The sequence below is a fragment of the Malaclemys terrapin genome, chromosome 8, assembly GCF_027887155.1.
Source record: "Malaclemys terrapin pileata isolate rMalTer1 chromosome 8, rMalTer1.hap1, whole genome shotgun sequence".
Classification (NCBI taxonomy): Eukaryota; Metazoa; Chordata; order Testudines; family Emydidae; genus Malaclemys; species Malaclemys terrapin.
Window position 1 is genome coordinate 3,399,968 of NC_071512.1, and position 27,803 is coordinate 3,427,770.

General features: G+C 44.3%; 1 protein-coding gene across 5 annotated transcripts in view; it reads right to left on the reverse strand.

The window, feature by feature from the left end:
- Nucleotides 1–27,803, reverse strand: part of SGCD (sarcoglycan delta) — a 503,319-nt gene that overhangs the window by 37,388 nt on the left and 438,128 nt on the right. For all 5 annotated transcript variants that reach the window (XM_054037343.1, XM_054037340.1, XM_054037341.1 and 2 more), the window contains one exon: nt 22,208–22,280. In XM_054037343.1, the coding sequence (XP_053893318.1) occupies nt 22,208–22,280 (73 nt within the window). The remainder of the gene's footprint in view (nt 1–22,207; nt 22,281–27,803) is intronic.

The window sequence follows — 27,803 nt, forward strand, 5'->3', positions numbered from 1 at the left end:
TTCTTGAAAAAAATACTGTCTTTAGGAGTTATCTATACTCTAGTGATATAAACAGATTCTGGTAAGAGACCCTGAGTTCAGAAAGAGACTTTTACAGCAATTTGAATATATTACAAACTATTCCACATCTACTCTCTCTCTCTAATGTCTTGTGAGTCATAACACAAAGAATTTCACTTCAGAAGCCTTATAATCTTTAACCTCTGACATCTTTTGAGAAGATACTCCACTTCATCTATCAAAATCAACAGTTCTAATAATATACCATTAACATCCATTTATATTTATTACTCCTTCATTAAAGCGAGGACACCAAATCCTTAATAATAAAAAATGACATTTTATCTTATTTCTTTCTCTGTCTCTTAAAATGTTCATGCTTAAGGAACCACGTAGGACATGCCACATTTTTATCCTTGCCAAGCAAAGTCCAGAGCTACAGGCATAAAAATGTCACCTCTTACTTTTTAGCCTTATTATATCAAATGTAAGCAGCTGTTCATTAAGTTCACTGGCAGAGAACATTTCATCTTAGCAGCAGTATCCCTTCATTACCCGAACCCCTTCGCCGTATGGCCGGGGACATGCCTTCCCTCCTTCATGACCTAATTCAGTACTCAGCTTGATGACCGAAGACTTTTTTGTTTACTTTCTTAACTTACTCCTTACCATTGTGACCTGTCGGACTGAGCCTTCCCCCCCACTTCCATTAATTATAAGTGAACTTTTTTGGTGGAGGAGAGGTAAGGTGACCAGATGTCCCGATTTTATAGGGACAGTCCCGATTTTTGGGTCTTTTTCTTAGATAGGCGCCTATTACCCCCCCACCCCCGTCCCGATTTTTCACACTTGCTGTCTGGTCACCCTAAGGAGAGGAGACTATTCACAAGTTAAAGTCGACTCAGTCATGGAGGCAGACTCTAAGCCTGAGGTTGGAAACTTTTACTAGACTCCAGCTACCATCTGATATCAATTCAGGGGCAGCAGATAGCTGCTCCCACCCAGCAGAGGATGAACATTCATTAATCCTCTCAACACCCCTGCAGGTGAGGGAGTGGTAAACTGAGGCACAAATGAGAGCATGTATGTCTACACTGCCAACAGCGATGTGACTGCAGCACCTGCAGACATAGCCAAGCTAGGTTTGATCTAACTAGCTCAATAACACCCGCAGTGAAGCTGGGACACCATGGGCAGCACAACCCCATCCAGAGCCCTGCTAGCCCGTGCTGCCATGGCTTCATTGCTAGTGGTGTTTGAGCTAGCGAGATCAGAGCTAGTTGGGTTAGATGTGCTGCTGTCACACCTCTGACTGCAGTGCAGGCAAAGTCACAATTCTTCCCCTGCTCCCCTCCTGCACTGAGGGAGGAATGGCTTACCTTACCGCTTTCCATGGAGCAGGGTACCCCCCGCCCAGCACCCGCGGGACGGGCACGTGTGGTGGGCAGGGGCACGCTCAGGGCTCCTCTATTTGCAGACAGCGCAGAGTACCGGGTGAGTAGCCTCTGCATGCCCCACTGGGGCTAGAGCCGGTCCCCTGCATGGTCAACTAAGAGCGGTAATGACCAAGCCCCACGTGACTGCACAACGCCCAGCACACTTGGGCACCAGTCGGATATGGCAATATAAATAAATGCATGCAAAACTCTACATTCAAAGAACATAATTAAGGTTGCAAAGTCAAACAGAAACATTAGGAAATGCCAGACTTAGGCATTCATTCAGCCCCTTATGTGTACACACTATGATACTGTCTTTTATTACATGATCACATAGCTGATTTGCCACAGGGCCTCCTGCCTCACTCAGTGCATAGGATGGATGGTGCCCAGTAGATGAGCAATTATTCAATATGAACAAGACTGGGACTTTTCAGCTTGGAAAAAAGATGACTAAGGGGGGAATATGATAGAAGTCTATAAAATCATGTCTGGTGTGAAGGAAGAGTTACTTACTACTCCTCATAACACAAGAACTAAGGGGTCACCAAATGAAATTAATAGGCAGCTGGTTTAAAATAAACAAAAGGAAGTATTTCTTCACCCAATGCACAATCAACCTGTGGAACTCCTTGCCAGAGGATATTGTGAAGGCCAAGACTATAACAGGGTTCAAAAAGGAACTAGATAAGTTCATGGAGGATAGGTCCATCAATGGCTATTAGCCAGGAGGGCAGCGATGCAAAACCATGCGCTGAAGTGTCCCTAGCCTCTGTTTTCCAGAAGCTGGGAATGGGTGACAGGGGATGGATCACTTGAGGATTACCTGCTCTATTCATTCCCTCTGGGGCATCTGGCATTGGTCACTGTTGAAAGACAGGATACTGGCCTAGATGGATCATTGGTCTGACTCAGTATGGTTCTTAATTTTGTTTTTGCCTCATTGGTCAATGGATGGCTGTGGGTCCTATTCACTGTAAAACACTGTTCCAAAGACAGAATAATGAATTTCCTCATGGGCTTTTCTATGGAGCTCATCACTATAGTAGCTGAGTGCTTCAGACATTTATTAATCCTCGCTACACCCTTGCAGGTGAGGGAGTGGTAAACGGAGGCACAGATGAGTGCACAGGAGCTGATGGTCTCCCTGCTCTCAGTTCTGGTGCAGCGGCTCAGAGTTGTAGTTGCAGGGGAAGTCCTCCTCAACCTCGGGCTGAAACATGTGCAGTGAAGCTGGAATCTTTTCAGCTTTTAGCTACAAAGATCTACCTAGTCTCTGCTGAGCATGAGCGAACTGTGATTGTTTTCAATGGCTCATAACTTGGCCGAATTTGTGCCGATTTTCAATTGGCTGTCAAAAGGCCACCCCTCTGCCAAAGGTCAAGTCCCCGCTCCAAAGCACAGGTGCGAGAACTTCTCGAAGGAACCATCACCAGAATTTTTTAACATGGGCAAAACAATATATTTTACTCTAATCTTGTTGTTAGAAAAATGCTGAATCAGTTTGGTTGAAATTTTCAAAATTAAATAATTTTTTTTTAAAAAAATCAGACTTTTGGAATGGAAAATTACAATCCAAATGGCAATAGAAAATTATGAGCAATTAAAAACGGGGGCTTAATATGGGATATGCTGGGCAACAATAATCATAATAGCCACACGGTGGGAAGTAAAAATTAGTGGAGACAAATGCAAGGTGAAGCATTTTGGAAAGAATACTGCCAGTCGTGCATTCTCTTTAATAGGTTCTGAGTTAGTTGTAACACATGAAAAAAGATCTGTGTCACTGCAGATGGTTCAATGTACAGTCATCAGAAAGGCAATTGCAGCTTTCCAACATGCTGAGACTAGTTCTGAGGGCCTATCTCCATAAAATATCCTAAGTGTGGCACAGGCAGTACCCACATAATTCATGTTTATGGTAAAACAGGAGTTCCAATTATCTGCCATGCTGTATTTCCCTTTTTTGCTTGGACTACAGTCTGTTATTTACCTCGACATAAACTATAATTTGTGTTTTATGTAGGTTTTTCCCCTTCTCCTTTCAACTGAGCACGGCTGGCTGAAAAAATAATGACACATTACATTTCAGCGCTCGCTGCCATTTGGCTTCTATGGTGGGAGTGCGGGAAGGGGGGAACACTAGGGTACAGCTCACTTCTGGGCTTGATCTTCCTGGGTGCTGATGTAGAAAGGTTATGGGGGGGGGCAAAGCAGAGGCACTTAGCGTTCGCTCAGAGGCGTCAGCATTGCACAGAGAAATGCTCAGTTATGCAGCTAAAAGTTGTACACCTACCATGTATAATGGGCACAGGTGAGGAGGGAGGAAAATGGGCATGGCAGGGCGTGGACAGGGCACAGTTGCTTAAATGCAATGCTACGCATCAAGGTGATGTCCGCGGCAGCCCTGTTCATTAACCCAGCAAGACCCTGTTTGGGGGTGGAAGAGCTGCCCTTAAAAGGAAGCGAGACGGACGTGGGTACCAGCCCCAGAACCGCTGCCAATGGCTCCCTGGTGGCAGCATCCTCAGCCTGGGTGCAGCATCCTGAACACCCCACTGATGCATAGCCTGCTCCCCTCATTGGATGCTATGCTTCTCAGCCCTCGGTCGATGGCTTAGCACTGCTCGTCCACTACCTCCACCTGTACCCGCAGGACAGAGCTCGCCCCCTGGAAGCCAAGCAGCCAAGCCTTGTTCCCTTTCATATTTTTTCAAATATTCCCTGTTTGTGGCTAACTCTGCACTCTCACTGGACCTTAGGAACATCGTGATAATCGAAGAAGTCTGCCCAGGCAAACCAACTCGATGGCCCAGAGTCACAGAGCCTGCCATGCAGAGGTGTAAATTACACCGCTCTGAACTAGCCTGGTGCCCCTGCTTTCCGGGCACTCAGTTACTACAACTATATATGAACCTGAATATATTGCAGAATAGCCAGGGCACTTCCACCCCCTTCCTCCCTCGGTGTTTCTGCCTAGCGCAGGCAGCTTTGGTTTAGGGCCAGAGTGCCACAAAAGTCCAGCAAGTGGAGCCTGGTGTGTGCATGCACTGAACTGGCAATATCCCTGGTTGCACAGCTGTGCTTCTCCCATCCCAACGAGCACAAAGTAGTGTCTGTGAGCTGCTGGCCCCACCAGCCCAGCCACCTGATCTTTTAGGGAAAAAACGTCCAGTCTAGATTTAAGAATTGCCAGTTATGGAGAAATCCACCATGATCCTTCTGCCACGGGGCTCACGCTAGCAGACGCTGGGAGAGACCCAGGAGTGAACCTGGCCCAACCTTTTGTATTTGATGGTCTCTGCCGTTGTCTGGCTAGCTTTGACAAGTGGGTCACACATTCAGTAAACTAGTAAATAAGGCGCCATCTGAGAGAATTTTAGCAAGTAAACTAGCAGTCCGTTCCCAGAGACCTGACACCTTTTCATGGGGTAGCTCATACTCTGAATTACTCTAAGCAAGCGAGGGAGACCCCTTTTGCCTTCTGAAGCTGCAGTCCACCCCCGCGAAATTTGCCCCTGTCCCCAGTGAATCTAGCTGCATTTCAGGGCATGTTTTTCAGACTTTCTTGGAGCCACTCATCCACTTTCTGCCTATTACTGGGTTATAATCGAATTTCAGCTTTCATATCTTCTGCATGGCCCTGAAGCCACATGACGCTATAAGAAATACGTGGCTATAATAGTCACTTGGCTTCTTCCATCCAAGGAGACATTGTCCTTGTGTCGCTAAAATGAAATGCATTGCCAACGAGGCAGTGTGTGTGTACTTAAAAAGAAGAACAGGAGTACTTGTGGCACCTTAGAGACTAACAAATTTATTAGAGCAGAAGCTTTCGTGGACTACAGCCCACTTCTTCGGATGCATATAGAATGGAACCATCCGAAGAAGTGGGCTGTAGTCCACGAAAGCTTATGCTCTAATAAATTTGTTAGTCTCTAAGGTGCCACAAGTACTCCTGTTCTTCTTTTTGCGGATACAGACTAACACGGCTGTTACTCTGAAACTTGTGTGTACTTAGATATGTATTTATAACGGCCACTTTGGCTAATGGGAGAAGCAGCTGCTGCCACTTTACATTTGAAGCTAATGAAGTTCAGAGTTTAACTATTGCTTACATTTGTCTGACCAGAGAGAACTTGGTCACTCTTCTCAAGTAGTTGCCACTAAACGGGCCCCTCCGGATACTGATTGCAGGGGCTTCTCAGTTTAGTAACCGGAATGTTAGTAGACTGTTGACTTTCAAGAGGTGGGGTCATGCTGTCATATAGTATGTGGCATAGGCCAGCAGCAAAATGCTACATGCGCCCCGAGAGCAGGGGAGGAATTGTGACTTAGAGGCACAATGCCTCCCCAGGTCACTGCTGAGGCAATGCAACCGATGCACCTTGCTCAGGTCTGTACCTAAAGGCACAATCCAGCCCTTAAACAAACCTCCCTAAATGCCAGGAATCCCAAGCACATTCACGTTGGAAACAATAAGATTCAGCTCTGAGGTTTCACTATTTTTTAAGGCTGAAATTTTGCTTTGCTTCCCTGTGATGTGAAAACAAACCCCCACTTCGGGATGGGCCAATGCTACCACATTTGGCTTTGGGTCTGACGGTCCCAAGGAGGAAATGTGTTTGGGTCCAGGGTTTCTGGTTTAGTTCCAGCTCTCAAATACACCTGTGGAGAGTGAAAGGATCCATCTTCCCTACCCATATATGCTTATACATTTATAATCCGTGCCTATGGGATTTGTTCTGATGTGTGTAAAGAAACCACTCCACATACATTTTGAAATGACAGCTTCCTGGTTAATGTGCTTCGCTTGAGCGTATTGAAACACCCTGGTGATAAGGCAGTCACTTCTGACACTGAGCTCATGTGGCGCAGGGCGGAAAAATAAACAAGCCGCTGTTAATTCAAAGCACTGTCCCAGAGCCTGATGGACATAGTCTGAGCCAGATTTAGAAATGGGTCCTCATTAGCTGTGCTGTCTCTGTGCTGCTAGGTAGACCCACCAAAAGTGCTTTGAAAATTACAGAATGGGATTGCTCTTATATGACCATACGAGTCCCTATCTTAATACAGATGCTGGAAAATTAACATGATGAAAAAGGCCAGGGCTTCCACAGTATCCTGTGGGTTAAATCAGCACCGCAATATATCTGTGAAGAACAGTTCAGGGCAAGCAACCTGTTCTTAAAAGACAAAATCAATTCAAACCATGTGAAAAATATGCTTGATCTGGGAGGAAAACAACAGTAATTCATGCTACGTACAATTTAACTGAGGATAAAGACTTTGAACACATATTTATGATCCTTTGGCATGAATATACAAAATATGCCAGTTGAAAATAAAATAAAATAAAATCCCATTATAGTTTAACATGTACATTTTTCTTCTAGATATCACATAGTTATGAAATGGCTATTGTTTCCTGGCTGCAGTCTACAATGCAAATAAAATCTCTATAAAATAGTTCTCTTTAACATAATAAGAACGGACTGGGTACAACGCAAAGAAACGTGCTCAATTATTAAGTATTTTTGCTTTGATAGAGTCTAACACTAATTATGAATGGGAAAAAAATTAAGAGATGACATTGTGAGCACTGCGGGTTTGATCAGCAACACATCTTTGAGTTGCAGTTTTGTGCCAGGTTAATTAGAAGTCAGTTTTAAAGTGTTAGTTTTAAGGATCATGTCTGCTGCCCTTAGTCAGGTGAATGTGGAAGTGCTTGCACTGAACTGTGTGTTGAAGTCAATGAGAGTTTTGCCTGATTAAAGATTGCAAGACTGGGCCCTACATTTGCAGACCTTTCCAAACATGTTTTTTTAAACCCCAGAAGCCATGTCAGGTAAGCCCAAGACATTTATTGTACCTGTTTTCCTCCACATTCTGAAACCGGCCATTACAGGATCCTTCCAGATGAGATAAGACACATACTTCTGAGCACCTCTGATGGTTGGGGGAAGAGTGTACCCAATTCATTCCCCATAGAAGTTAGAGAAGCCCCAGGGCTGCTCTATCTTGGGCTGAATGGAACAATCCCTCCCCTCCAATCCAAGATCACTGGACAGCCAGGTAGTCTGGCCAGGCCCATCTTTATCCCACCCCCTACACGGGGTGTGATCAGGAGCAGCTGTTGTAGAGCCATTTATGCCTCTCAACAATTCCTCCATGCAAGTCTAATCCCCAGTGCAAAAGGAAGTGAGCAGGTCTGAGCTTCTGACCTATGCAGTTTCCTCTCAAATACATTAGCGTGAGTGTATATGACACGCTCCTCCAAGGAGTGAAGATTTAGTTAATAAAAACAGGACTGCCATTCTCGCCAGTTCTCATCAACTAAATAGTGACACACAATGCTTGGTGCTTTCCATTCCTCGGGTTTAATTTCTAGCTGAAAGGTGCACTCAAAGCAAAATTTCCTCTTCCTTACAGGTGCCCTGACATGTCTCTCAGAATATTTCAGTCCCAAACAGAATACAAAGAAATCAAAGGATGTGTTGCGATTGTCATCATGGAGCTGAGATGTGTGCATGCTATTTTCCACCCCACCCTTCACTTACTGTTTTATTCGAGGAACAGTACTACCCTTTGTGCAGGCAGCTATAATTTAAACATAAATGCCACAATGCTAATGATAGTGATTGGGAATCTCACAGTTTATTAAAAATGTCACATCTCATACCGGTGCAGAGACTGATTTACACTACATTACCTCTGGGCTAACCTACATAAATACTTCACTACAAATGCTCTATTGCAAAGGGGAACGAGGCGCACATCACAGAACTTGTACTGAAACAAACAAGCTGGCTTGCCTGCCCTCCACTCTAGTCTAATGATTGCTTTGTCACAACAGGGACATGGGCTCTCTGGCCTAGCAGACAGGACCAGGAGTCAGGCTTAGTGGTCAGAATAAGTGTTGGAGACGGGAGTCAAGCCATAAATCAGAAACTAGGAGTCAGGCCTGAGGTCAGAGCCAAAGTCAGGAAGCAGGAGTCCAGCCTGGGTCAGGGGTCAAGCCGGGAATCAGAGCTAAAGAACAGAGCTGGAATCCAAATCTGGGAACGAGAGAGGGGTCTTGTAGTAACAGGCAAGGTACTGCCAAGCTTCCCGGAACTCCCTCCATGTTAAAATAGTGCATCAGGACAAATCCGAGATCACAGGGCTTCTGTGAGGCTTAGTCCCCTAGGGTTTCTCGTGTGTGGATCACAGTTCTGCCATGGCTAATGGTTAGTAGTGTGGAAGAATCAGTCACCCAGTGTCCTGTTCACCTGGGTTCTAGTCCTCTGGATCTCCTTACATGCTCTTAGGAGGTTTATGGTTGGGATTAGTCAATCACCTTCAGATCCCATTATAGCCTGATGCCGCAAAAATGGTCCTAAGACACCACAGATCAGATATTGCCCCTGGAGCGTGAGTCATAAACTATTCCGCTGCCACGCTTTAATGATCAACCAAATGTAAATGAAAATAAATGCTTTCTATAAACATTTGCATTGCAGAAGCTGGAGGGCATTTTTATCATTTTCCATAGAACCTTCCAAAAAACATCACCTCAGGGAGTAGACTAAATGAATAGACATATCCAGCATGTTAGAATGGGTGTCGCCACATCCTTTTAATCAGTGCATCGTCAATATTCTGGATTATATGAATAACTAATTAGTTTCTCGATTTACTTCCCCAGTTGTTATTGCAAAATCTATCTGAGGAATGTCATCTGCACTTGAGGGAAGGACAAGCATTGTAATTAAGTATTAAACCATTTCACCAGTATGAGTCTGCCATGAAGTGTGAAATGGCTGTAATTCACATTTTCAAGGCCTGCATTTATTAGCATCTATTTTCTACTCAAGGTTAGTGGTGTGCAGCCCCAATAGTTTAAAAAAAAAAAATCAAGCCTACTTCTGTAGAGAAGGGGTGTGTGCACACACCCCTTCCCATCTGTACAAATGTGGGGACTGAGAGAAGGAAGAACTGCATTAGATTCTATTGATGCATATGAATAAGTTTTTGTTATATCCCAAAGGATCCACTGCTCAATCTTGTGAATCTAAACAAATGCTCCATCTGAGAGAGAGAGCAGGAATGAAGATTAATATCTCCACAGAAACAGGCTTTTTTGGCTTATTGGCAACGTGTCTTCACTGTAGAATGACTGCACAAACAGAGTTATGAAGTATTTTTTTATGTTGCAGCATCTCTGGGGCAACGTCATAGGTGAAGTATAACTTTACTGTGATTATGCTGCATGACTGGACACGTGAGGACAGTGGCTGGTGCATTTCATGACCCATTACCAAACCAGAGACCGATTTCCTTTGCTCACTACATCATATCTGCCATGTTATTTGACACCAGTTCGATATGGAAAACCCCTAGTTAAACAGAATTGCCTGCCTCTTTAATTTCCTTATTCTCACTCCACACTACATTCAATAGGACGGCTCCATAGCTATGGCGAAGCAGGCCTGTCCCCTCCCCCCGCCCCCCCACAAGAACATACACACACTATTGTGTTGAGGAAACAAGTGGATCTAAAGGCAGCTTAGTTGATGCCAGTCTGACAGGAGCTTCTGAAATGCAAACTCCCACGGTTGCAGGTGTTCGCTGTCCTTTATTCAATATGCTTAACGAGGTTCAAGCTAGCACCAGTGCTTCATCATCTACTTATAACAGCCTGAGGTTTAGCCTTTCTCCTTGACAGACGTGTTACTAGTAATTTAAATCAACACACGGATGGTGATGACAGACAGCAACCCTGCACACCCTACACAGCACATTCAATGGGTTAATACACCTTATGGAACCACCCTTTCTCCCAGTTTGCAGTGTGGAATTTTAGGGCTCAAAGCTTCTCAGATCTCCAGATAAAAACATCATCATGTAGCTTCAAAAGCCAGCTACTTATACATTGTACATACTGCATTGATTAGAGAATCAGTCGGCTTTAGCATGTGTTTGTCTCTGATCTAGGAAGGATTACCATTAAAAATTCAGGGCTCCACTTGTGTGACTACAGCTGAAGGGGTGAGCAGTGAAGTAAAATTACAGCAGCAAAAAGCAACAAATCTTTGCGCCCTAATAAAGGAATTAACACAATTCTTGTCGATGAATTGCCAGGCCACTAACCTCTAACCTAAGTTGGTCTCATAAATTACACCGGTAAGGAATCATGTCATGTCTACTAAGGTTCGGGGTAAACAAAACAAAACAAAGTAATAGAGCAAAGTAGAAAAGTACTGAAACACGAGGGAAGTCCTCTGCAATGGGTCAAAATCTTCGACTATTGATTAAATATCTTTAACTTTAAGATTACAGGGCTCTTAATTTGGTGTGGCTAAAACACAGCCCAGGGGTATCCTGACCCTGTCTGCTTTCCCCCTGCTACTTAGCTTCAAGAAGGGAACGTGGTGTAAGAGCCACCAAGTTGGCTCTATGATCCTGGAAGATCACCCTTCCATTGGACTGATAAGGGGTTCCTAGATTTTAAGGGCAGAAGGGCCCATTGGATCATCTCACCTGACTTCCTGTATAACCCAGGCTTTAGCATTTCACGCACTTACCCTTGCTTTGAGCCCGGTTACTTGTGTTTAACTAAAGCATATCTTCCAGAAAATGCAATGCCGGCTTACTCTAGTGATATATCACAAAAGCGGCATAAAAATGTGAGTCACAGGAGAGCTGGCAAGAACCACTTCTGCATTATTTCCAGACTCCAGTCATGTGACCTGAGTCAGCATTACAAAGCGCTAATACCCTAGTTATGTGATGGAAGCCAGTACCCCAGATACCTGCTGCGATTATGCTTTGCATTTCTGAACCCATGTCTAGAGGCCGATCATCTGAGCAATTTCATCTGCACAGTCCCCATGAGTTTTTATGCTTAGAGGTGCCAGGGCTATCCTACTAGCAATCCATCTAGAATGACTCACTCAAGCTCTTGTAAGGTCGGGTCACTTTATTTTTCTCGTTAGAGCTGATCACATTTTATCTCAGAAACGTACTTGAGACACATTTGCTCCAAACGCCTCTTCCTGCAGTGCCTGCTTTCACTATTGATAGATGCTCTTGAAAGTTCTTACAGGAGGATCTGACCTTTTATGTGTAGACTTTGCGAACGAGGCCAGTGCTCTGATTTAAACACGGTGGGGCCAGTTTCTTAGATAAGCGCCATTGACTTCAGTGGCACATCACTGGTTTACACCATGGGAAAATCTGACCCAGTTATGTTTTTCCACTGCTAAAAATAGAGAAGAAAACTCATTCATGGGCTTAATCCTGCCCTGGTCAGTCCTTACAGGGAGAGTGGGGATGTAGGTGATTGACAGCCAGGACAGGACTCCTTACAGCTACCTGCTGAAAGGAACACAATGCTTTCCCATACAATGGGAGTAGGTTAAGAGAGACACAAATACCTCAGCAACTAGATCACTTTCATATTCGAAAGCCTGACCGAAGATGTGCACCTTATACAGTAGACCTGATACAGAGCCCATTGACATCTCTGGGCTTTGGACCGGATCCCATAGCACATTGATAGTTGGCTTTGGAGAGCCACCAGGAGTGAGTTCGAGGCAAGGCGCTTCCACTGAGCTAAAAAAGATATACTGGCACTAGAAAAGGTTCAGAGAAGGGCACTGCATGCTGGTCCTGGAAAGCGCAGTCCAACTGCAAGACACTCAAACTTCAAGAGCATCTCAGGTAATCTAAGCTATCATGAGGTGACTACTAAGAGAGATGTCAACAAACATGTGGACAAGGGGGATCCAATGGACATAGTGTACTTAGATTTCCAGAAAGCCTTTGACAAGTTCCCTCACCAAAGGCTCTTATGTAAATTAAGCTACCAGGGGATAAAAGGGAAGGTCCTTTCATGGATTGAGAACTGGTTAAACGACAGGGAACAAAGGGTAGGAATTAATGGTAAATTTTCAGAATGGAGAGGGGTAACTAGTGGTGTTCCCCAAGGGTCAATCCTCGGACCAATCCTATTTAACTTATTCATAAATGATCTGGAGAAAGGGGTAAACAGTGAGGTGGCAAAGTTTGCAGATGATACTAAACTGCTCAAGATAGTTAAGTCCAAAGCAGACTGTGAAGAACTTCAAAAAGTTCTCACAAAACTAAGTGACTGGGCAACAAAATGGCAAATGAAATTTAATGTGGATAAATGTCAAGTAATGCACATTGGAAAAAATAACCCCAACTAAACATACAATATGACGGGGGCTAATTTAGCTACAACAAGTCAGGAAAAAGATCCTGGAGTCATCGTGGATAGTTCTCTGAAAATGTCCACGCAGTGTGGAGAAGCAGTCAAAAAAGCAAACAGGATGTTAGGAATCATTAAAAAGGGGATAGAGAATAAGACTGAGAATATATTATTGCCCTTATATAAATCGATGGTATGCCCTCATCTCGAATACTGCGTACAGATGTGGTCTCCTCATCTCAAAAAAGATATACTGGCACTAGAAAAGGTTCAGAGAAGGGCAACTAAAATGATTAAGGGTTTGGAACGAGTCCCATATGAGGAGAGATTAAAGAGGCTAGGACTCTTCAGCTTGGAAAAGAGGAGACTAAGGGGGGATATGATAGAGGTATATAAAATCATGAGTGATGTGGAGAAAGTGGATAAGGAAAAGTTATTTACTTATTCCCATAATACAAGAACTAGGGGTCATCAAATGAAATTAATAGGCAGCAGGTTTAAAACAAATAAAAGGAAGGTTTCATTCTAATAAATGTGTTAGTCTCTAAGGTGCCACAAGTACTCCTGTTCTTTTTACAAATAAAAGGAAGTTCCTCTTCACACAGTGCACAGTCAACTTGTGGAACTCCTTACCTGAGGAGGTTGTGAAGGCTAGGACTATAACAGAGTTTAAAAGAGAACTGGATAAATTCATGGTGGTTAAGTCCATTAATGGCTATTAGCCAGGACAGGTAAGGAATGGTGTCCCTAGCCTCTGTCTGTCAGAGGGTGGAGATGGATGGCAGGAGAGAGATCACTTGATCATTGCCTGTTAGGTTCACTCCCTCTGGGGCACCTGGCATTGGCCACTGTCGGTAGACAGGATACTGGGCTAGATGGACCTTTGGTCTGACCCAGTACGGCCTTTCTTATGTTCTTATGTGGTCTCCTAGATAATTGGGCCTAAGAATAGGTTAGCATTCCTTTAAATAGTTTGAAGGTCCTGTAGTGGTGCTCCCTGTGTTCTATGGTCTAGAAGCTTCCAGACACCAGAGTGTGTCTAGCATGGCCTGACATGATTGTGTCTATTTAGAAAACATGAGTATCTGGAACCCAGCTGTGCCCATGTGGCTTCTTCCTGTTGTGATTGTTGTGCGAGCGGCAAAAGCCATAACAGCTTTGAAGATTTTAACCAACAATACCAAAGAAAATGGCTAGCCAATGCAGAGGTTTGAGGCAAGGTACAATGTGCTCACAAAAGTCTGCCCCACTCTAGCTGGAGCTGGCAGAGAAATATACAGTGATCCTCTGATGGTATAGTTTTAAACATAAGAGTAATGGCACATCTTTCCTCACATCAACTAATATCATGTAACGTCCTAGATTGTTTTTAAACTCAAGGGCCTAAAAGGTAAAATCAATGCCTTTGATGGATCTGGAGGTGATACCTTTCTCACGCTAGCCTTATATTAGGCGAATGTGTTGAAAGGCTGGAGGAGTCCCAGTTGTTAACAATGACTTACTGCAATACTGTATATCACTGAGAAAACAGCTCACATTACATGTAGTTTAGACAGCCTTGTTCCCCCTGGGATGATAACTTGTCCCTTGAGCCTGGAGAGTGCTCTGGAATGGGTAAGAAACTTAAGAACTATACACTAAACTATGGTATTGATATAAATGACCAGATAACAGGGAGGATTCCAAAGGAATTCATCATTTGATTGGTCTTGCACTTAACAAACCAGGGGCTCGATTCTCCTCTGCCTTTACACTAGTTTGGCACCAGTGGCTCTTCAGTGACTTCAGTGGCGTTAACGGCTGATTTATAGCAATGTAAGTGACAGGGGAATAAGGCGCCAACATAGGTTATGATGACAGAAGTAAAATTCTCTCATAGGTCCAAATTCTGCTCTCAGTTAAATTGCTGCAATTCCACTATCATTGTCAGGGTTGCCTAGTGTAACTGAGAACTGAATCTGGCCCTTCATGTTAAATGTATTAACACCTGCAAGGGCCAGACTCATACTTGGTGTCAATCACCCTACCTCCATTGACATCAGCTGAAGATTTAGCCTCATGTGTTTACTGCACACTTCTAAAATATGGCTTGGCATTACACCCTAATGAAGTGCTTCCATTTCCCACCAATTATTTCACCTGTTAGTACCATTTCTTAATCACATTTCCTCTTGGTTTTGACCTGTTAATCTTTATAAATGTGATGGATTTTAGACTGAGGTATTATTTGTGTTCCCATTTATTGAAAATACCTATGCTGCCTAGTGGAACACTGATGAAAAGAACCCTTAATTCATTGAGAATGATTATTTTACAAAATGAATATTGCCACATTAGCTGAACAATGTATTTAAATTGTTCTTTGGCACAATAGGTCTCACTTGGACTATTTAGATAGCTTAGTACTTTACGTGGTACAAGAGAATTGTACTAATAATATCATACTGTAAGCACATTTCATCTGCCATTTGGTATTTTTAGGGGTTCATAATTAACTTTGATTAAAATTACCTCTTCAGACACCAAGGGATTAATTTTCCCTTAACTATGTTTGCATATTAAAGAAAGAGCAGTCGCCTAGGTTTGGTTGGCTTGTGCTGGATGTTTTTATGCTATAGCAATTGTGGATGAAATTCAGCCCTGTGCAAGGGACGACCAGAAGACTTATGCAACTGTTAAGTCCCATTTAAGTCCTTGTACTGGCCACTGCATGGAGAGGATTTCAAGCTGTATGACTTTTTCAGACTTTGCTCTTAGCACTGAAGTACCTTAAACACACGTGACTTTGCCTAGCAGAAAGTTTTCGTGTTATGCAACAAAAATGTGTGTGGCATCAATATGGCTAATTAAACTATGGTATTTTGGTGTGGTTTTGTTCTAAGACAAGACCCACTTTGCTCTTAGTATCATCAATGGCTGATAATTAAATTCAACCCAGTGTATGAGGAACTCATACTGCAATGCAAGGATGTGGTGAACAGCACTTCTGAGGGGTGAGGCACAGATAGAGGTAGTAGGTTGCCACAAGACATGTTTTTTGGAGGTGATCATGTGTGAAGGGTCCCAAAACAAATTTTATTTCTGTTGGGAAGGGTGGTACGTGTATGCTAAGAAATGGCAACAGCAGTACTTAATTCACAACATCATGATTGTGAGACAAACAGTGCCCTACCGAGTCTCTTCCCATTCGGGTTTATCCATTTTCTGTTGTCTCGTTCCCCACTCATTTCGTCTCCCTCATTCCTACGCTCCTAAGGCTTGGTCTACACTACCAATTTATGTCAGTATAACTACATCACTCAGGGGTGTGGATTATAACATAGTTATACTGACTTCACCCCCCGGCATAGACAGCACTGTAGACAGGCATCTCCTGTCGAAATAGCTACAGCCTCTCAGAGAGATGAAGTACCTACGCCAATGGGACAAGCTCTCCTGTCAGCATAGATGGTGTCTTCATGCAGCGGTATAATGGCGCAGCTCCACCAGTAAGTATAAGTGTAGACAAGCCCTAAGAGTAAATGAATGGCATGTGCCTCCACCGAGACTTCTCAATTTATGATTTCCAGACAACTTTGAATGACCATTTCAGGATATACACATTTTCAGGCAAAGAGACAAAAACTAAAGGAAAGGGAGATGATAGCTGTAGCTCTCAAGAAAAGGATCATTAATGGAGCAAATGTCAATCATTTGGGAAGAGTTTAAAGAAAACAGCTCCACAGAGAAAGGTGTTTCCTGTAATCACCTGTGACGGGGTGTACCAACCCCGCACTGGGCCAAAGGGGGCAGACCAATCAGTGTGGGTCCAGGAGGCCACGCCCCGATTCCCCTGCTGCACATGCTCCAGCTGGAAGAGCCGGATAAAAGGAGGCAGCCCAGCTCAGTCGGGGGTGACTGGGGAGGACGTGTACTACTGGCTCCTCCAGAGGGGCTGGCGACGCTCCAAGCGGTAGAGCCCGTGGACCTGGACTACGCTGTGGGTGACTCGCCGACTGCGCAGACTGACGGGGACGCCAAGCCACCGCCAGCCGAGGAGATCCCTGGGATGCAATTTGTGGTAGTAGAAGCTGATGCCTAAACCCTTAGCGAGGAAGTCCCCAGCTTCATAGGGCCCTGGGTCAGAACCTGATAGAGCGGGAGGGGCCGGGTTCCCCTACCACACCCTGCTAGGTATGGCTGCTGTTTGCTCTGAGTCCCAGCCCAGGAGCTCAGGGACCATAGACTGTTTGTTTGTTCTGCCCCGCCCAGGGGCTACAGACTGATTGTTGTTCTGGCCCACCCAGATGGCCAGAACTCCAATTGCTACTGCCAGGAGGAGTGGGGGCCATAGACTATATTTTTGCCCAACCCTGCCCAGGGGCTACAAGCTGACCATTGTTCCGTCCTACCCAGAAAGCCAGAACCCCAACTGTCGTTGTCGGCCCCAGCCCGGAGAGTCAGGGGCTACTGACTGTTTGTTGCTAATGCTACATATTCTGCTAAATGGGGCCAAGTAAACAATCATCCCTGCATTAGACAAAGCATTCATGATCTTTGGCATTCTCAACAAAATCAAAACTGATAATGGACCCATCAGGATTTTTGTTGGCTGATGGAGCATAAGCCTTTTTGCAGCATGGGAGAGATTAATCGCAACCCATGCAAATAGATAAAAAAATAGCAATGTATCTCAGATGTAGCTATGTGTACAGTACTACACCAATTCTTATGACCTTATGGATCTCCTGCACATGAAATGACAAATGCCACACCCATGTCTCGGATGTTTCAGAGGGATGCTATGAAATAATTTCTCTCCATCTAAGCCATCCCAGGCCAAAGACATCGGAAGATGAGACTAAAAGATGACCAAGCAGAAGCTAATGTTGATCAACAAAGAACAGCTCTATTGTCTGATCTCTGGAAAGGTGACCAACACTTGTAAAGCAGTCAGTGACAAATAAGTGAAAAACCCTGTATGAACCAAGACTTTTCAGCAACAAGAAGGCGGCAGAAAGTCTGCTGAAAATGATGCTTATGTAATCATCTGGAACGTATATCATTCTGAGAGACAGACAGACACTAATAAAGGTAGCTTGGGGGATGGGTAGGGAAAAAGAAGGAAAGAGGGAGTGAGGAAGACTGACATTATGGGGTGTTGTCTATTTTAAGGAGAGAAATCGTTTTGTATTTGAAGCAGAGGAGAAAGAAACACAGATGGTCTGACTCCCCAGTGGTGGTAAGAGCAGGTGGTTTCCTCTCTTTTTGGTAATGACAGTAGCTGTCACATTATTTTGAAGTCTCCTACAGGAAAAGTAATGAAATCGATATAAAATCAAAAATAGCAAATTGATGTACTAGACAGTGAGTTTTAGTCATTTGGTCTGTGAAGAGTAAACAAAGCACAGGACACCTGGATGCAAGAAGATAGGCAAACAACAGAATCATAGATTCCGAGGCCAGAAGGAACCATTGTGATCATCTAATCTGACCTCCTGTAGAACACGGGCCAGAGAACTGCCCCAAAATAATTCCTAGAGCCGAACTTTTAGAAAAACATCCAGTCTTGATTTGAAAATGGTCAGTGATGGAGAATCCACCAGAACCCTTGGAAAGTTTTTCCAATGGCTAATTACTGTCACCGTTAAATATTTATGCCATATTTCCAGCCATATTTCTAGTTTCATCTTTCTGCCATTGGCTCATGTTATGCCTTTCTCTGCTAGATTGAAGAGCCTGTTATTAAATATTTGTTCCTCATATAGGTACCTACACAGTAATAAAGTCACCCCTCAATCTTCTCTTTGTTAAACTAAATAGACTGAGCTCCTTGAGCCTATCTCTAGAAGAAAGAGAGCCTGAGACATAAGGCCTTGTATCAGAGGCCTGGTGTGAGGCTTGAGGCCTGAACTAAAGTAGTGGGCAAAGCTTTGCTGATATAAAGCAAAGTCAGGTTGTGAGCAAGAGGCAGGCCCTGCTCACAGAATGTGACAAGAACAGGGCTGATATTGCAGAAACACACATTCCTAAGTTGTGTTTATCACAAGAATACACATGCAAACGCATTCCAGAAGGGTGGTACCAGAATACCTCGATAGCAACCCATCCCAGAAAGAGACTAGGAACATGCTGACCCATCCTAAAGATAGGGTCAGGATGACAGCATGATGGATAGCGATATTTTGATTGAACCAACAGGTACAAGGCAAAGGGTGACACCCAAATACATCAGAGGGTGGTACCCAGATACGTCAGGGGCAATACATAACTTGTTTGTATTGGTGTATAAAACAATATCTCAGAAGGAGTGTTTTTGTCTGGCCTTGGGGGGATGGGGGGAATGGAAAGTCCCGCCGTTCACTGATCTGGTCCATTGTAATGGGCATACATGTGCTAGTGGTCCCATAGAGTCTGTGGGATTCTAGACTGTGCCTTGTTGACAATAAACCTGGCTGGGTGCCTTAGCTAAAAACCGAGTCTGTGGATTTATTGGGCAGTTCAAATGAAGTCTGCTGTCTCCACTATCTGCGCAGAGCTGGGACAGCAAGCTGAAAGAACACACACACGCAGTCAAACATCTGTCAACAGCAAGCTTTCTAAACTTTTCGTCATTCTCGTGGCTCTCCTCTGAACCCTCTCCAATTTATCAACATCTGTTTGGAATTGTGGACACCAGACTAGCTAACTGAAAACTGGGTTGTTGTTTTTCTTGAAACTTAAAGGAAAAAAAAGTCTGGTCTTTTATCACTGTATAACGTGACAGGTTTTGCAGTAACAATTAGCATCCCTTTATCCAGTGGTCTAGCCAGCTACCTAGCATAGGTGTTTATAACATGCTGATCTCCCAGATGTGCAGAGCAAATCAGGATTAACAACTCATTCAGTCCCTCTTCACAGCAGCTAAGAATCTTTGGATTACTCTAAAGGGGCAGGTTATATAATTTTGAGGAGGTACAGCATTGCTACCAACAATAGGAAGACACTAGAAAGTGCCCCCCAGGCTAAGGTTACTTTCTCTTGGAACCGTATTTTGCCCCCAGAAGAAAACATTTCACATAAGAAGCTTGTGCTTCCTTATACTTCAAGAGAGTCATGTACCTGTGGAGACCGAGTCACCTGTGCTGATAAGGGAGGTGTACACGTTGCTGCCCGGAGCCTGTCTGGAACATTGTGCACAAGTGGTGCCATAGTGTCTCGGCCCTTGGAGGTTACAATAGTGTAGAACAGCTTTAATTTCTGCAAACGGATATAATTTTCAAAAGCCCCTAAGTGATTTAGGAGCCCAAGTCCCAGTTACAGTCTTAAGTACCTACGCCACTTTTGAAAATGGGACATAGGTGCTTTTGAAAAACATACCCAAGGTCATGATCCTTTCTATGAAGGCTGTGGTGGGGATGTGCTGTACCAGTGCATCTTCTGTCCAGCTGACCCTTTTCCTGCTAATGCCACCTACACCTTGTCCATGCAGGCTGCCTGCAGAGTCCACTAGAAGGAAGGCAACATCTGCTTTGCACTCCCACATCATCACTCCCTTTATGCCCCTGGAGACCCTGCACCTGGATTTACACGGGCTGAAGCTGCCACGCTCTGGGTTGACCCAAAGCTTTTAAGAAAAATAGTAAAATATTGAGAGGGAGGAAGCAGGTTTTACATCAGAGCAGGTGGCAACATGGTGAACGTTCATAATGAACTGAACCAAAACCCAGTTGTATTTTTAATCTAACAAGCGGGCGGCTGGTGTGTTAAAAGGAAGAACTAGTGGCATTCCTGAGAGAAAGTAAAAGGTAGTAAGATACAAAAGGGAAGGAAACAAAGACGTTCTTTAGCATCCATGGTGATCGAGCTGGGCATAACTACTACTTCCAACATCAGGACGGACAGAGATAACAATAGACACCGATCCCACATTGGTGCTATGCCAGCAAATGAAACCAGGCTGCATCTATTCTAACACTGCTTCCTCAGTAACCTTTCCTGAGAAAAATGCATCCGAAGAAGTGAGGTTTTTACTCACGAAAGCTTATGCCCAAATAAATCTGTTAGTCTTTAAGGTGCCACCAGACTCCTTGTTGCTTTCCTGAGAAAGGAAGGTTAGAGGCCAAAGATTAAGTGACAAGGTTGTCTCTATCTCTAGAGACTTTCTTCCTGAGCAGGGGTTCATTATCAGTTGGCTGACTTTGTACCCTCTTGGTGGAGACATTAACAATACCTAGTCAATAACAGACCTAGAGGTTTTCTCCAGTTATGACAAATGGTGGGGATCTAGCTGACAAGTGGTGGGGCAAAGCTCTCCAAGTGCACCTAAAACCTCAGTGACTGAAACAGAATGAAATCCAGACTGTGAAGTGGTGTTTGTTGCCTTCTGCATTCTCAGTGTTGGCCAAGTACCCCTTTCCAGCTGCACCCCCATATTCATCAAAAGAACCAAATACTGTTGGAAGAGTTCGTTTGTTCCATGAACCAGCCCAGACACCCAACTCTCTCCCTTCCAGAGGCTGCTCATCCAGACTGAACCTGCACATCAAACTTTGAGGTTTGCCCATTGGTTGAGTATGTAGGAAGGATGATCCAGTGGGTAGGACACTAGCCTAGAACTTGGGAAACCTTCGTTCATGTCCCTTCTCTGCCACTGACTACCTGTGTGACCTGGGGCAAGTCACTTGGCCTCTTGGTGCCTTAGTTCCCTATCTGTGAAGTGGGGATAATTGCCTTGCTTTTCAGGGGTGTGGTGAGAATAAATACATTTAAGATTGTGAGGTGCTCTGAGATGTACTGAAGAAAAGTGATAGATAAGAGCTAGGATTAATCATGATGAAATACATGAAGTCCTGCATTCAAGTGAGGGCAAAGCTGATTCTCTAGAGCAGGGGTTCTCAAACTGGGGGTCGGGAGCTGTCAACCTCCACCCCAAACCCCGCTTTGCCTCCAGCATTTATAATGGTGTTAAATATATTAAAAAACATGTTTTTAATTTGAAAGGGGGGTCACACTCAGAGACTTGCTATGTGAAAGGGGTCACCAGTAAAAAAAGTTTGAGAGCCACTGTCTAGAGCAGTGCTATTTATTCCCCATAAATGTTGCTTTCTGTGGGTGGTATTTCTGTGAATGTCAGTGATAGTGGCATGTGTGTACAGCTAGTCGCAGTTACCGGGTCAGAGAAGGGGTTCGCATCTCTATAAGGGAGAAAATTCTACTAGTGCATCATCCTTTTGCCTGCAGGCACTCTCCCTGATTGAATGTGGCCTCCAGTACCTTTAGTTGCTACAGCCAAGGAAATATTTCTATTCTCCTTTTTAAAGAGTGGCTAAGCAGAGGGTGTTACAGAGGAGAAAGGAAGCTCTCGTGACCCGTTTGCTTTTGACTCAGTCATAGAGATTTGCTTTGAAGTGTTATTGCCTTTCTTCTATTCCATGGCATTCGCTCTGTGATGTTAGCGCCTGTAACCTCTGCTCAGTGCATTCCAAAGGGAATTCCTCAACTGCTTGTGCAGGGCTAGAAATGCCGCCACTCAGTATGCAGAATTCCAACACGGCGCCACTGAGTTATGTTTAAACCATATTCCAAAGTTTACCTTAGTTCCTTGAAGGGGTCTGCCCTGACACTGGGAGTTTCTATAGATTTAGGGAACACTGTGCCTTCTGCTCCTGAAATAACAAAACAGAACACAAGTTGTAGATGTTACAAACTGTAAGCAGGGGAGTGACTCTCAAATCATACTTGGCACAATTTACAGGTTATCTGACCCCCCTGCATGCCCCCGCTTCATCCTCACAAGTAACTGGGTTCAGAATGCTGAGCTGAATTTTCAAAACTGGCTGCCTCATTTGCACCCAGAACCTGGATGCACTCTGCGAAATGCAATCGCTTTTGTTCTGAGGATGGAAAAGATTCAGACAGCCATTTTAGAAAATTTGATCCCTCATTATGCATAAATGTCTCTAGTACAGATGCACACTTCATTAGCTAATACAGATGCATAACATGAAATTATTTATATTTTCTTGCTGCGATGGACTTAAAGGAGAGAACAAAATCCCAGGTTAATACAGCCACCTCAAAAGGTTCGCAGTGACTTGCATGCTGAATAGGGAGGTGGTGCTGTCCAGTGAATAAACTACAGGACAAGAAGGCAGGAGATCTGGGGTCTAGTTCTGACACTGATTTTGTTGTGTGACCTTACACAAGTCACTTGATCTCTCTCTGTTTCACATTTCCCATCTGTACAAAGGGGATGATAATGGTTTACTTACCTTTTTCTGATCTCCAGATGCCAAGTACCAACTATGATTCATAAATTTATAAATATTAAGGCCAGAAGGGACCCTTACGATAAATTAACATGACCTCCTGTATAATATAGACCATATAATTCCATCCAGTAATCTCTGCATCAAGTCGATATTTTGTGGTTGAACTATAGCATATCTTTTAGGAAGACAGAATCTTGATTTAAGTACTTAATGTTGGAGAAATATCTTCACTGTTAAAAATTTGCACTTTATTTCAAGTCTGCATTTATCTAGCTTCAATTTCCATGTTATGTCTTTGTTTGCTAGATTAAAGAGCCCTCTACTATCAGAAATCTTCTCCCTTTGTAGGTACTTATAGAGTGGGATCAAGTCACCTCTTAATCTTCTCTTTGGTAAGCTAAATAGATTGAGTTTACTAAATCTTTCACTGTGGTCAGTTTACCAGACCTCAAATCATTCATGCTCTTTTCTGAGCCCTCTCGTTTCCAACATCCAGAACTAGACACAGATTTCAGTAATGGTGTCACCAATGCTTTATAGAGATAATACCATCTCCCTTCTTCTACTCAATATTCCCCTGCTTATACATCCAAGAATCACATTGTCCCATTTACCCCTAGCATCATATATATGTGCAGCTGGTTATCAGTCATGATCTTTAAGGCCCTGATTTTTAAAGGTATTTAGGCATTGTGGAATTTTAAAAAGCGATGTGCACACTTACGAGCCAAAATCCACACGTACCTAAATCCCTTAGGAAAATGAGATTTAGGCTCTTAAATCAGTTAGGTGTTGGAAGGCCGAGCAGTGCAATGCCTAAATACCTTTAAAAAATCTGGGCCTAAGTCCTTTTCAGAGTCTCTGCTTTCCAATATACAATCCCCTATCCTGTAAGTGTGACCTACATTCTTTGTTTCTAGATCTATGACCTTGTATTTGACTGTATTAACACACATGTTCAAACGAATTCAGCTTAGCAAGAAATCCAGAGAACTTTGCGTTACTATCCTGTATACCTTATCACTATTCATCACCAGTTTTAATGGCATCTTGCAAACTTTACCAGCAGTGATTTCATATTTTCTTCCAGATGAATGATAAAAGATATTTAATAGCATTGTGCCGTGAACAGATCCCTAGGGGCCATGACTAGAAACCAACCCCTTTCCAATTACTTTGTGAGATCTATCAGTTAACTGGTTTTTAATTAATTCAATATGTGCTACATACTTACTTACTATTCCTATGTGTACTTCATAAGCGAGCAGTAGGAAATTCTTTGTATGTATATATTTTTTGAGATGAAAAAGAAAAGTAAGGTTACCTACCTCATAGTAACTGGAGCTGTTCAAAATATGTGGCCCTATGGGTATTCACTGTGGGTGTGCACATGCTCTGCATGCCTGGGACTGGAAATTCTTCAATAGCAGTATCCATTGGTCCATGCCTACATGTCCTTGTGCTGTGAACCGAAGGCATAAGGAACCCTGACAGTTTGTGAAGGAGGGGCTCCCGTTATCTTATAGCAGAGGAGGATGCAGTTGGAAATCCATTTGAGAGTCTTTTGGAAGATATTGTCTCTCCTTTTACTCTCTTGGTTATAGAGACGAAGAGCCGTGGAGAATTCGTAAAGGGCCTGGACCTATCTAGGTAGAAGGGCAGAGCTCTGTGTACATCTACGGAGTGAAGTTTCCTGCCCTCTCTATTCCTGTTAGATTTGGGGTAAAATATGGGTAGGTGACCCATCTGGTTCAAGTGAAAGTCAGAGGGAATCTTGGGGATAAATTTAGGATGCATTCCCAGGGATACGTTGTGAAAGATATAAGGCAGATCTGTTATAAGTGCCCTTACCCTCCTGTCTGAGATGATATCTGTGAGGAAGTCTACCTTCACTGATAAGTACAACAGGGAGCAGGAGGCTAAGGGTTCAAATGGCGGGTTCATGAGTCCAGAAAGTACCAGGTTCAGGTCCCAAGTTGGCGTAGGTCTTGATACTGGTGGGAATGTTCTGACAATGCCTTTTAAGAATTTGACTGCCGCAGGATGGTTGAAAATTGAACAGCTCTCTCCCGGAGGATGAAAAGCATTGATAGCTGCTAAATGAACCCGTAGTGAACTGATGGACAGGCCCACTGACTTCAAGAAGAGGAGATAGTCCAGGATAACAATTTCAGACTCCTCCCAGAGGCAAATGATGCTTATGGCGTCACACTTTTTTGAAGTGGGTTGCCTGCTATTGAGAAAGAAAGACTGGACCTCCTCTGAGCAAGCTCTGTCTGTTGCCCATCCAAAAACCAAGCAGTCAGATGGAGAGATGCCGGGCTGGGATGGTTGGTTCTGCCTCTGTTCTGTGACAGAAAGTCTGGAAACATCTGTAGGTGAATTAATGGTCAGGACACCATATGGCAGCTTGCTTTTCTTCCCCTTGTGTTAAGGAGATCTGGTTCTATTGCTCCTCGTTGGCTTATGGAGTTCACCTCCTGTTCGAAAAGTGTCTTGTGAGAGGGATGGGAAGGGGGTGTTGTAGAAGAGATGGACAGGAATTCGATTGTACAGCCAATTGAGATGTTGACTAGGGCCAATTTTCTGCAGCTAAGTGCTGCCACATCAGAAGAAAATGGGCCGGGAGGCCACCAAAGGAAGTGGGGGAGACTGGTTGTGTAAGGACAGGTTGACATTTCTCTTTCATCCTGTCAAAATGACTTCATGATAGATGGCTGGGTCAGGAGAGGGGACGGTGGTGGAGTGATGTGTCTGTCATGCTGTAGCCTCTGGTGCTTCCTCGGCGGCTCATACGGCTTCTGGTGGTAGGACACCTGTGGGGCTGGCTGGGATCTTTGCTGTGGCAACTTAGAATATTTTCTGCAAGGTGCCGAGGTGGTGCAAGAGTCTTTGAGTGAGTGAAGTGATTCACTGGCCCATTCACTGAAAAGGTTGTTATCCTTGAAGGATCATGTACTGTGGCCTGAACCTCCTGAGGAACCCCGATGTCTGCAGCTAAGAAGCCCACCTCATAACCAAAACAAACTCCAAGTTAATAAAGTCAGATTTTGATGAGTGCCTGGTCGTTCACAATACTGAACAGCTGGTTGGCTGAAGAAAAGCTCTTTCTGTCAAAGAGATCAAGCCTTCTTGTCCAAAGGAATGGACTGTGGTGGGTGTAATCTGTTCTGCTCCGTGTCTGCTTGGACAACCAGAGAGTTCAGGTTTGCGTATGAGAACAAATATTCCATGCCCTTAGAGGGAACAAAATACTTATTTTCAGCCCTCTTTGGGAAAGTAGCATAGGTGGATGGTGCCAAATGTCCTTAGCAGGATCCGAAATGGCCTCATTGAGAGGGAGACATCAACAGGAGAGTGTGCAGGAGTTTGTGTGTAGAATCTGAAACCTCTTCCAGTGGAATCTGGAGGGTTTCAGCAACCTTCCGCATAAGATCTTGGTACTGTCTGTCATCATCCGGAGTGGGAAAGGGTTGGTGCCTCCCCTTCCTCTGAAGATGAAGACACCATTGGCAGATCTGGAAGTTCCGGCTGCTCTGTTTGCTCTGGTTCCTTCACCTGCCCTGGGGGCAGCTGGAAGTGTTCCACTGGACGTAATCTCTGATGAGATCGGTGCCCCATGGGGTCAAAGTCTGGGGCTTGATAGTTAGAGCCCTGCGTGGATACAAAATTTGTATCCACATCCGATCCACAATCTGCAAGCATAGTCCGTGGATATAAAGTGGATATCCACAGATTTTCCAGGCTCTGTTGATAGTAAGGGTCCTAAGAAGTCTAGTATGGCTAGTGAGTGGGACCACAGGGATGGGGGATGGACCTAGGAGGGTACCATTGATCCCTGGATGTCAGGAATGGGTCACAGTGATGTAGGGGACTCTGGGAGGCTCTGGAAGTCCTATTCAGGATGATGCCTTGTGTATGGAATGTTGGGACCAGAACCAGCGGTAGATGCTCCTGTTTTTCCTCGGAGTAAGATTTGCCCAACTTAAAGGACAGAGCTGTTGGTACCATTCTTGTCTCATGGCAGCTCGGACTGAGGCGTACTCTGGCAAGAAGCACCCCGATAGTGTGAAAGAGTCAACCGCTCTGCTAGTGGTCAGGACTGGTGAGTGACGGGAGGGTGGGTGGGTGGAGTGGTGATATCTCTCACTAGCACTGGGTCCGATAGGAGGAGAGACTCCAGATCTGTGTAAATTGCCAAGTTCTTCAGAAGGGCGTACTGAGGTCTGGCAACAGGAGAACTGATAAGAGTCTTTGCTAAGGGAATCATCGGTGTGGTTTTTGGTACAGTGAGGTACTGTACCACCAGTGCAAAGGGGAAGTGCTCTTTACTGTCCTTACACACCTTCGTGGGTGGTTTCAGAGCATTGGATGCTCCTGGTACCATCGGTGCCAGCCTGTGTCCCCCATGAACTCCAGGGTGCATCAACTTTGGGGCAGGAGGGAAGGCACTCTGTTCTTCAAGAACTTGTGAGATTATTTGTCTTCTTATGAGGGTGTTTCTCTCTACTCTCTTCTTACTTCCTCTTAGTTGAGTCCTTGGGCCAGCTGGAGGATTCTGTAAGTGTTGTAGGAGCACTGGCTGGAGGCTCCGGTTGACCTGTTAATGAGTGGGAGGGCCATGCATAGCTCCACCAGATGTCTGCAGAGTCTGAACTCTGGGACGTGAGTATTCTGAATGCTGGAGCAATAAAAGGCAGGTGGGAGCATTCTCTGCTAACTAGATATAAATCTACTAATTATCTAAAAGAGTAGTATGATAATAAAAACTATTTGCAATAGTCTCAAGTTAAAGACCGAGCAACCTAGAAGGCTACAGACCCAGGAGTGATCTGTCCCAGTGGTAGAAAGGATCTGAAGAGGCGGCCAGTCACAGCACCAGGAGGCAAGAGGGCATAGGTGGGGACCAACGGACGC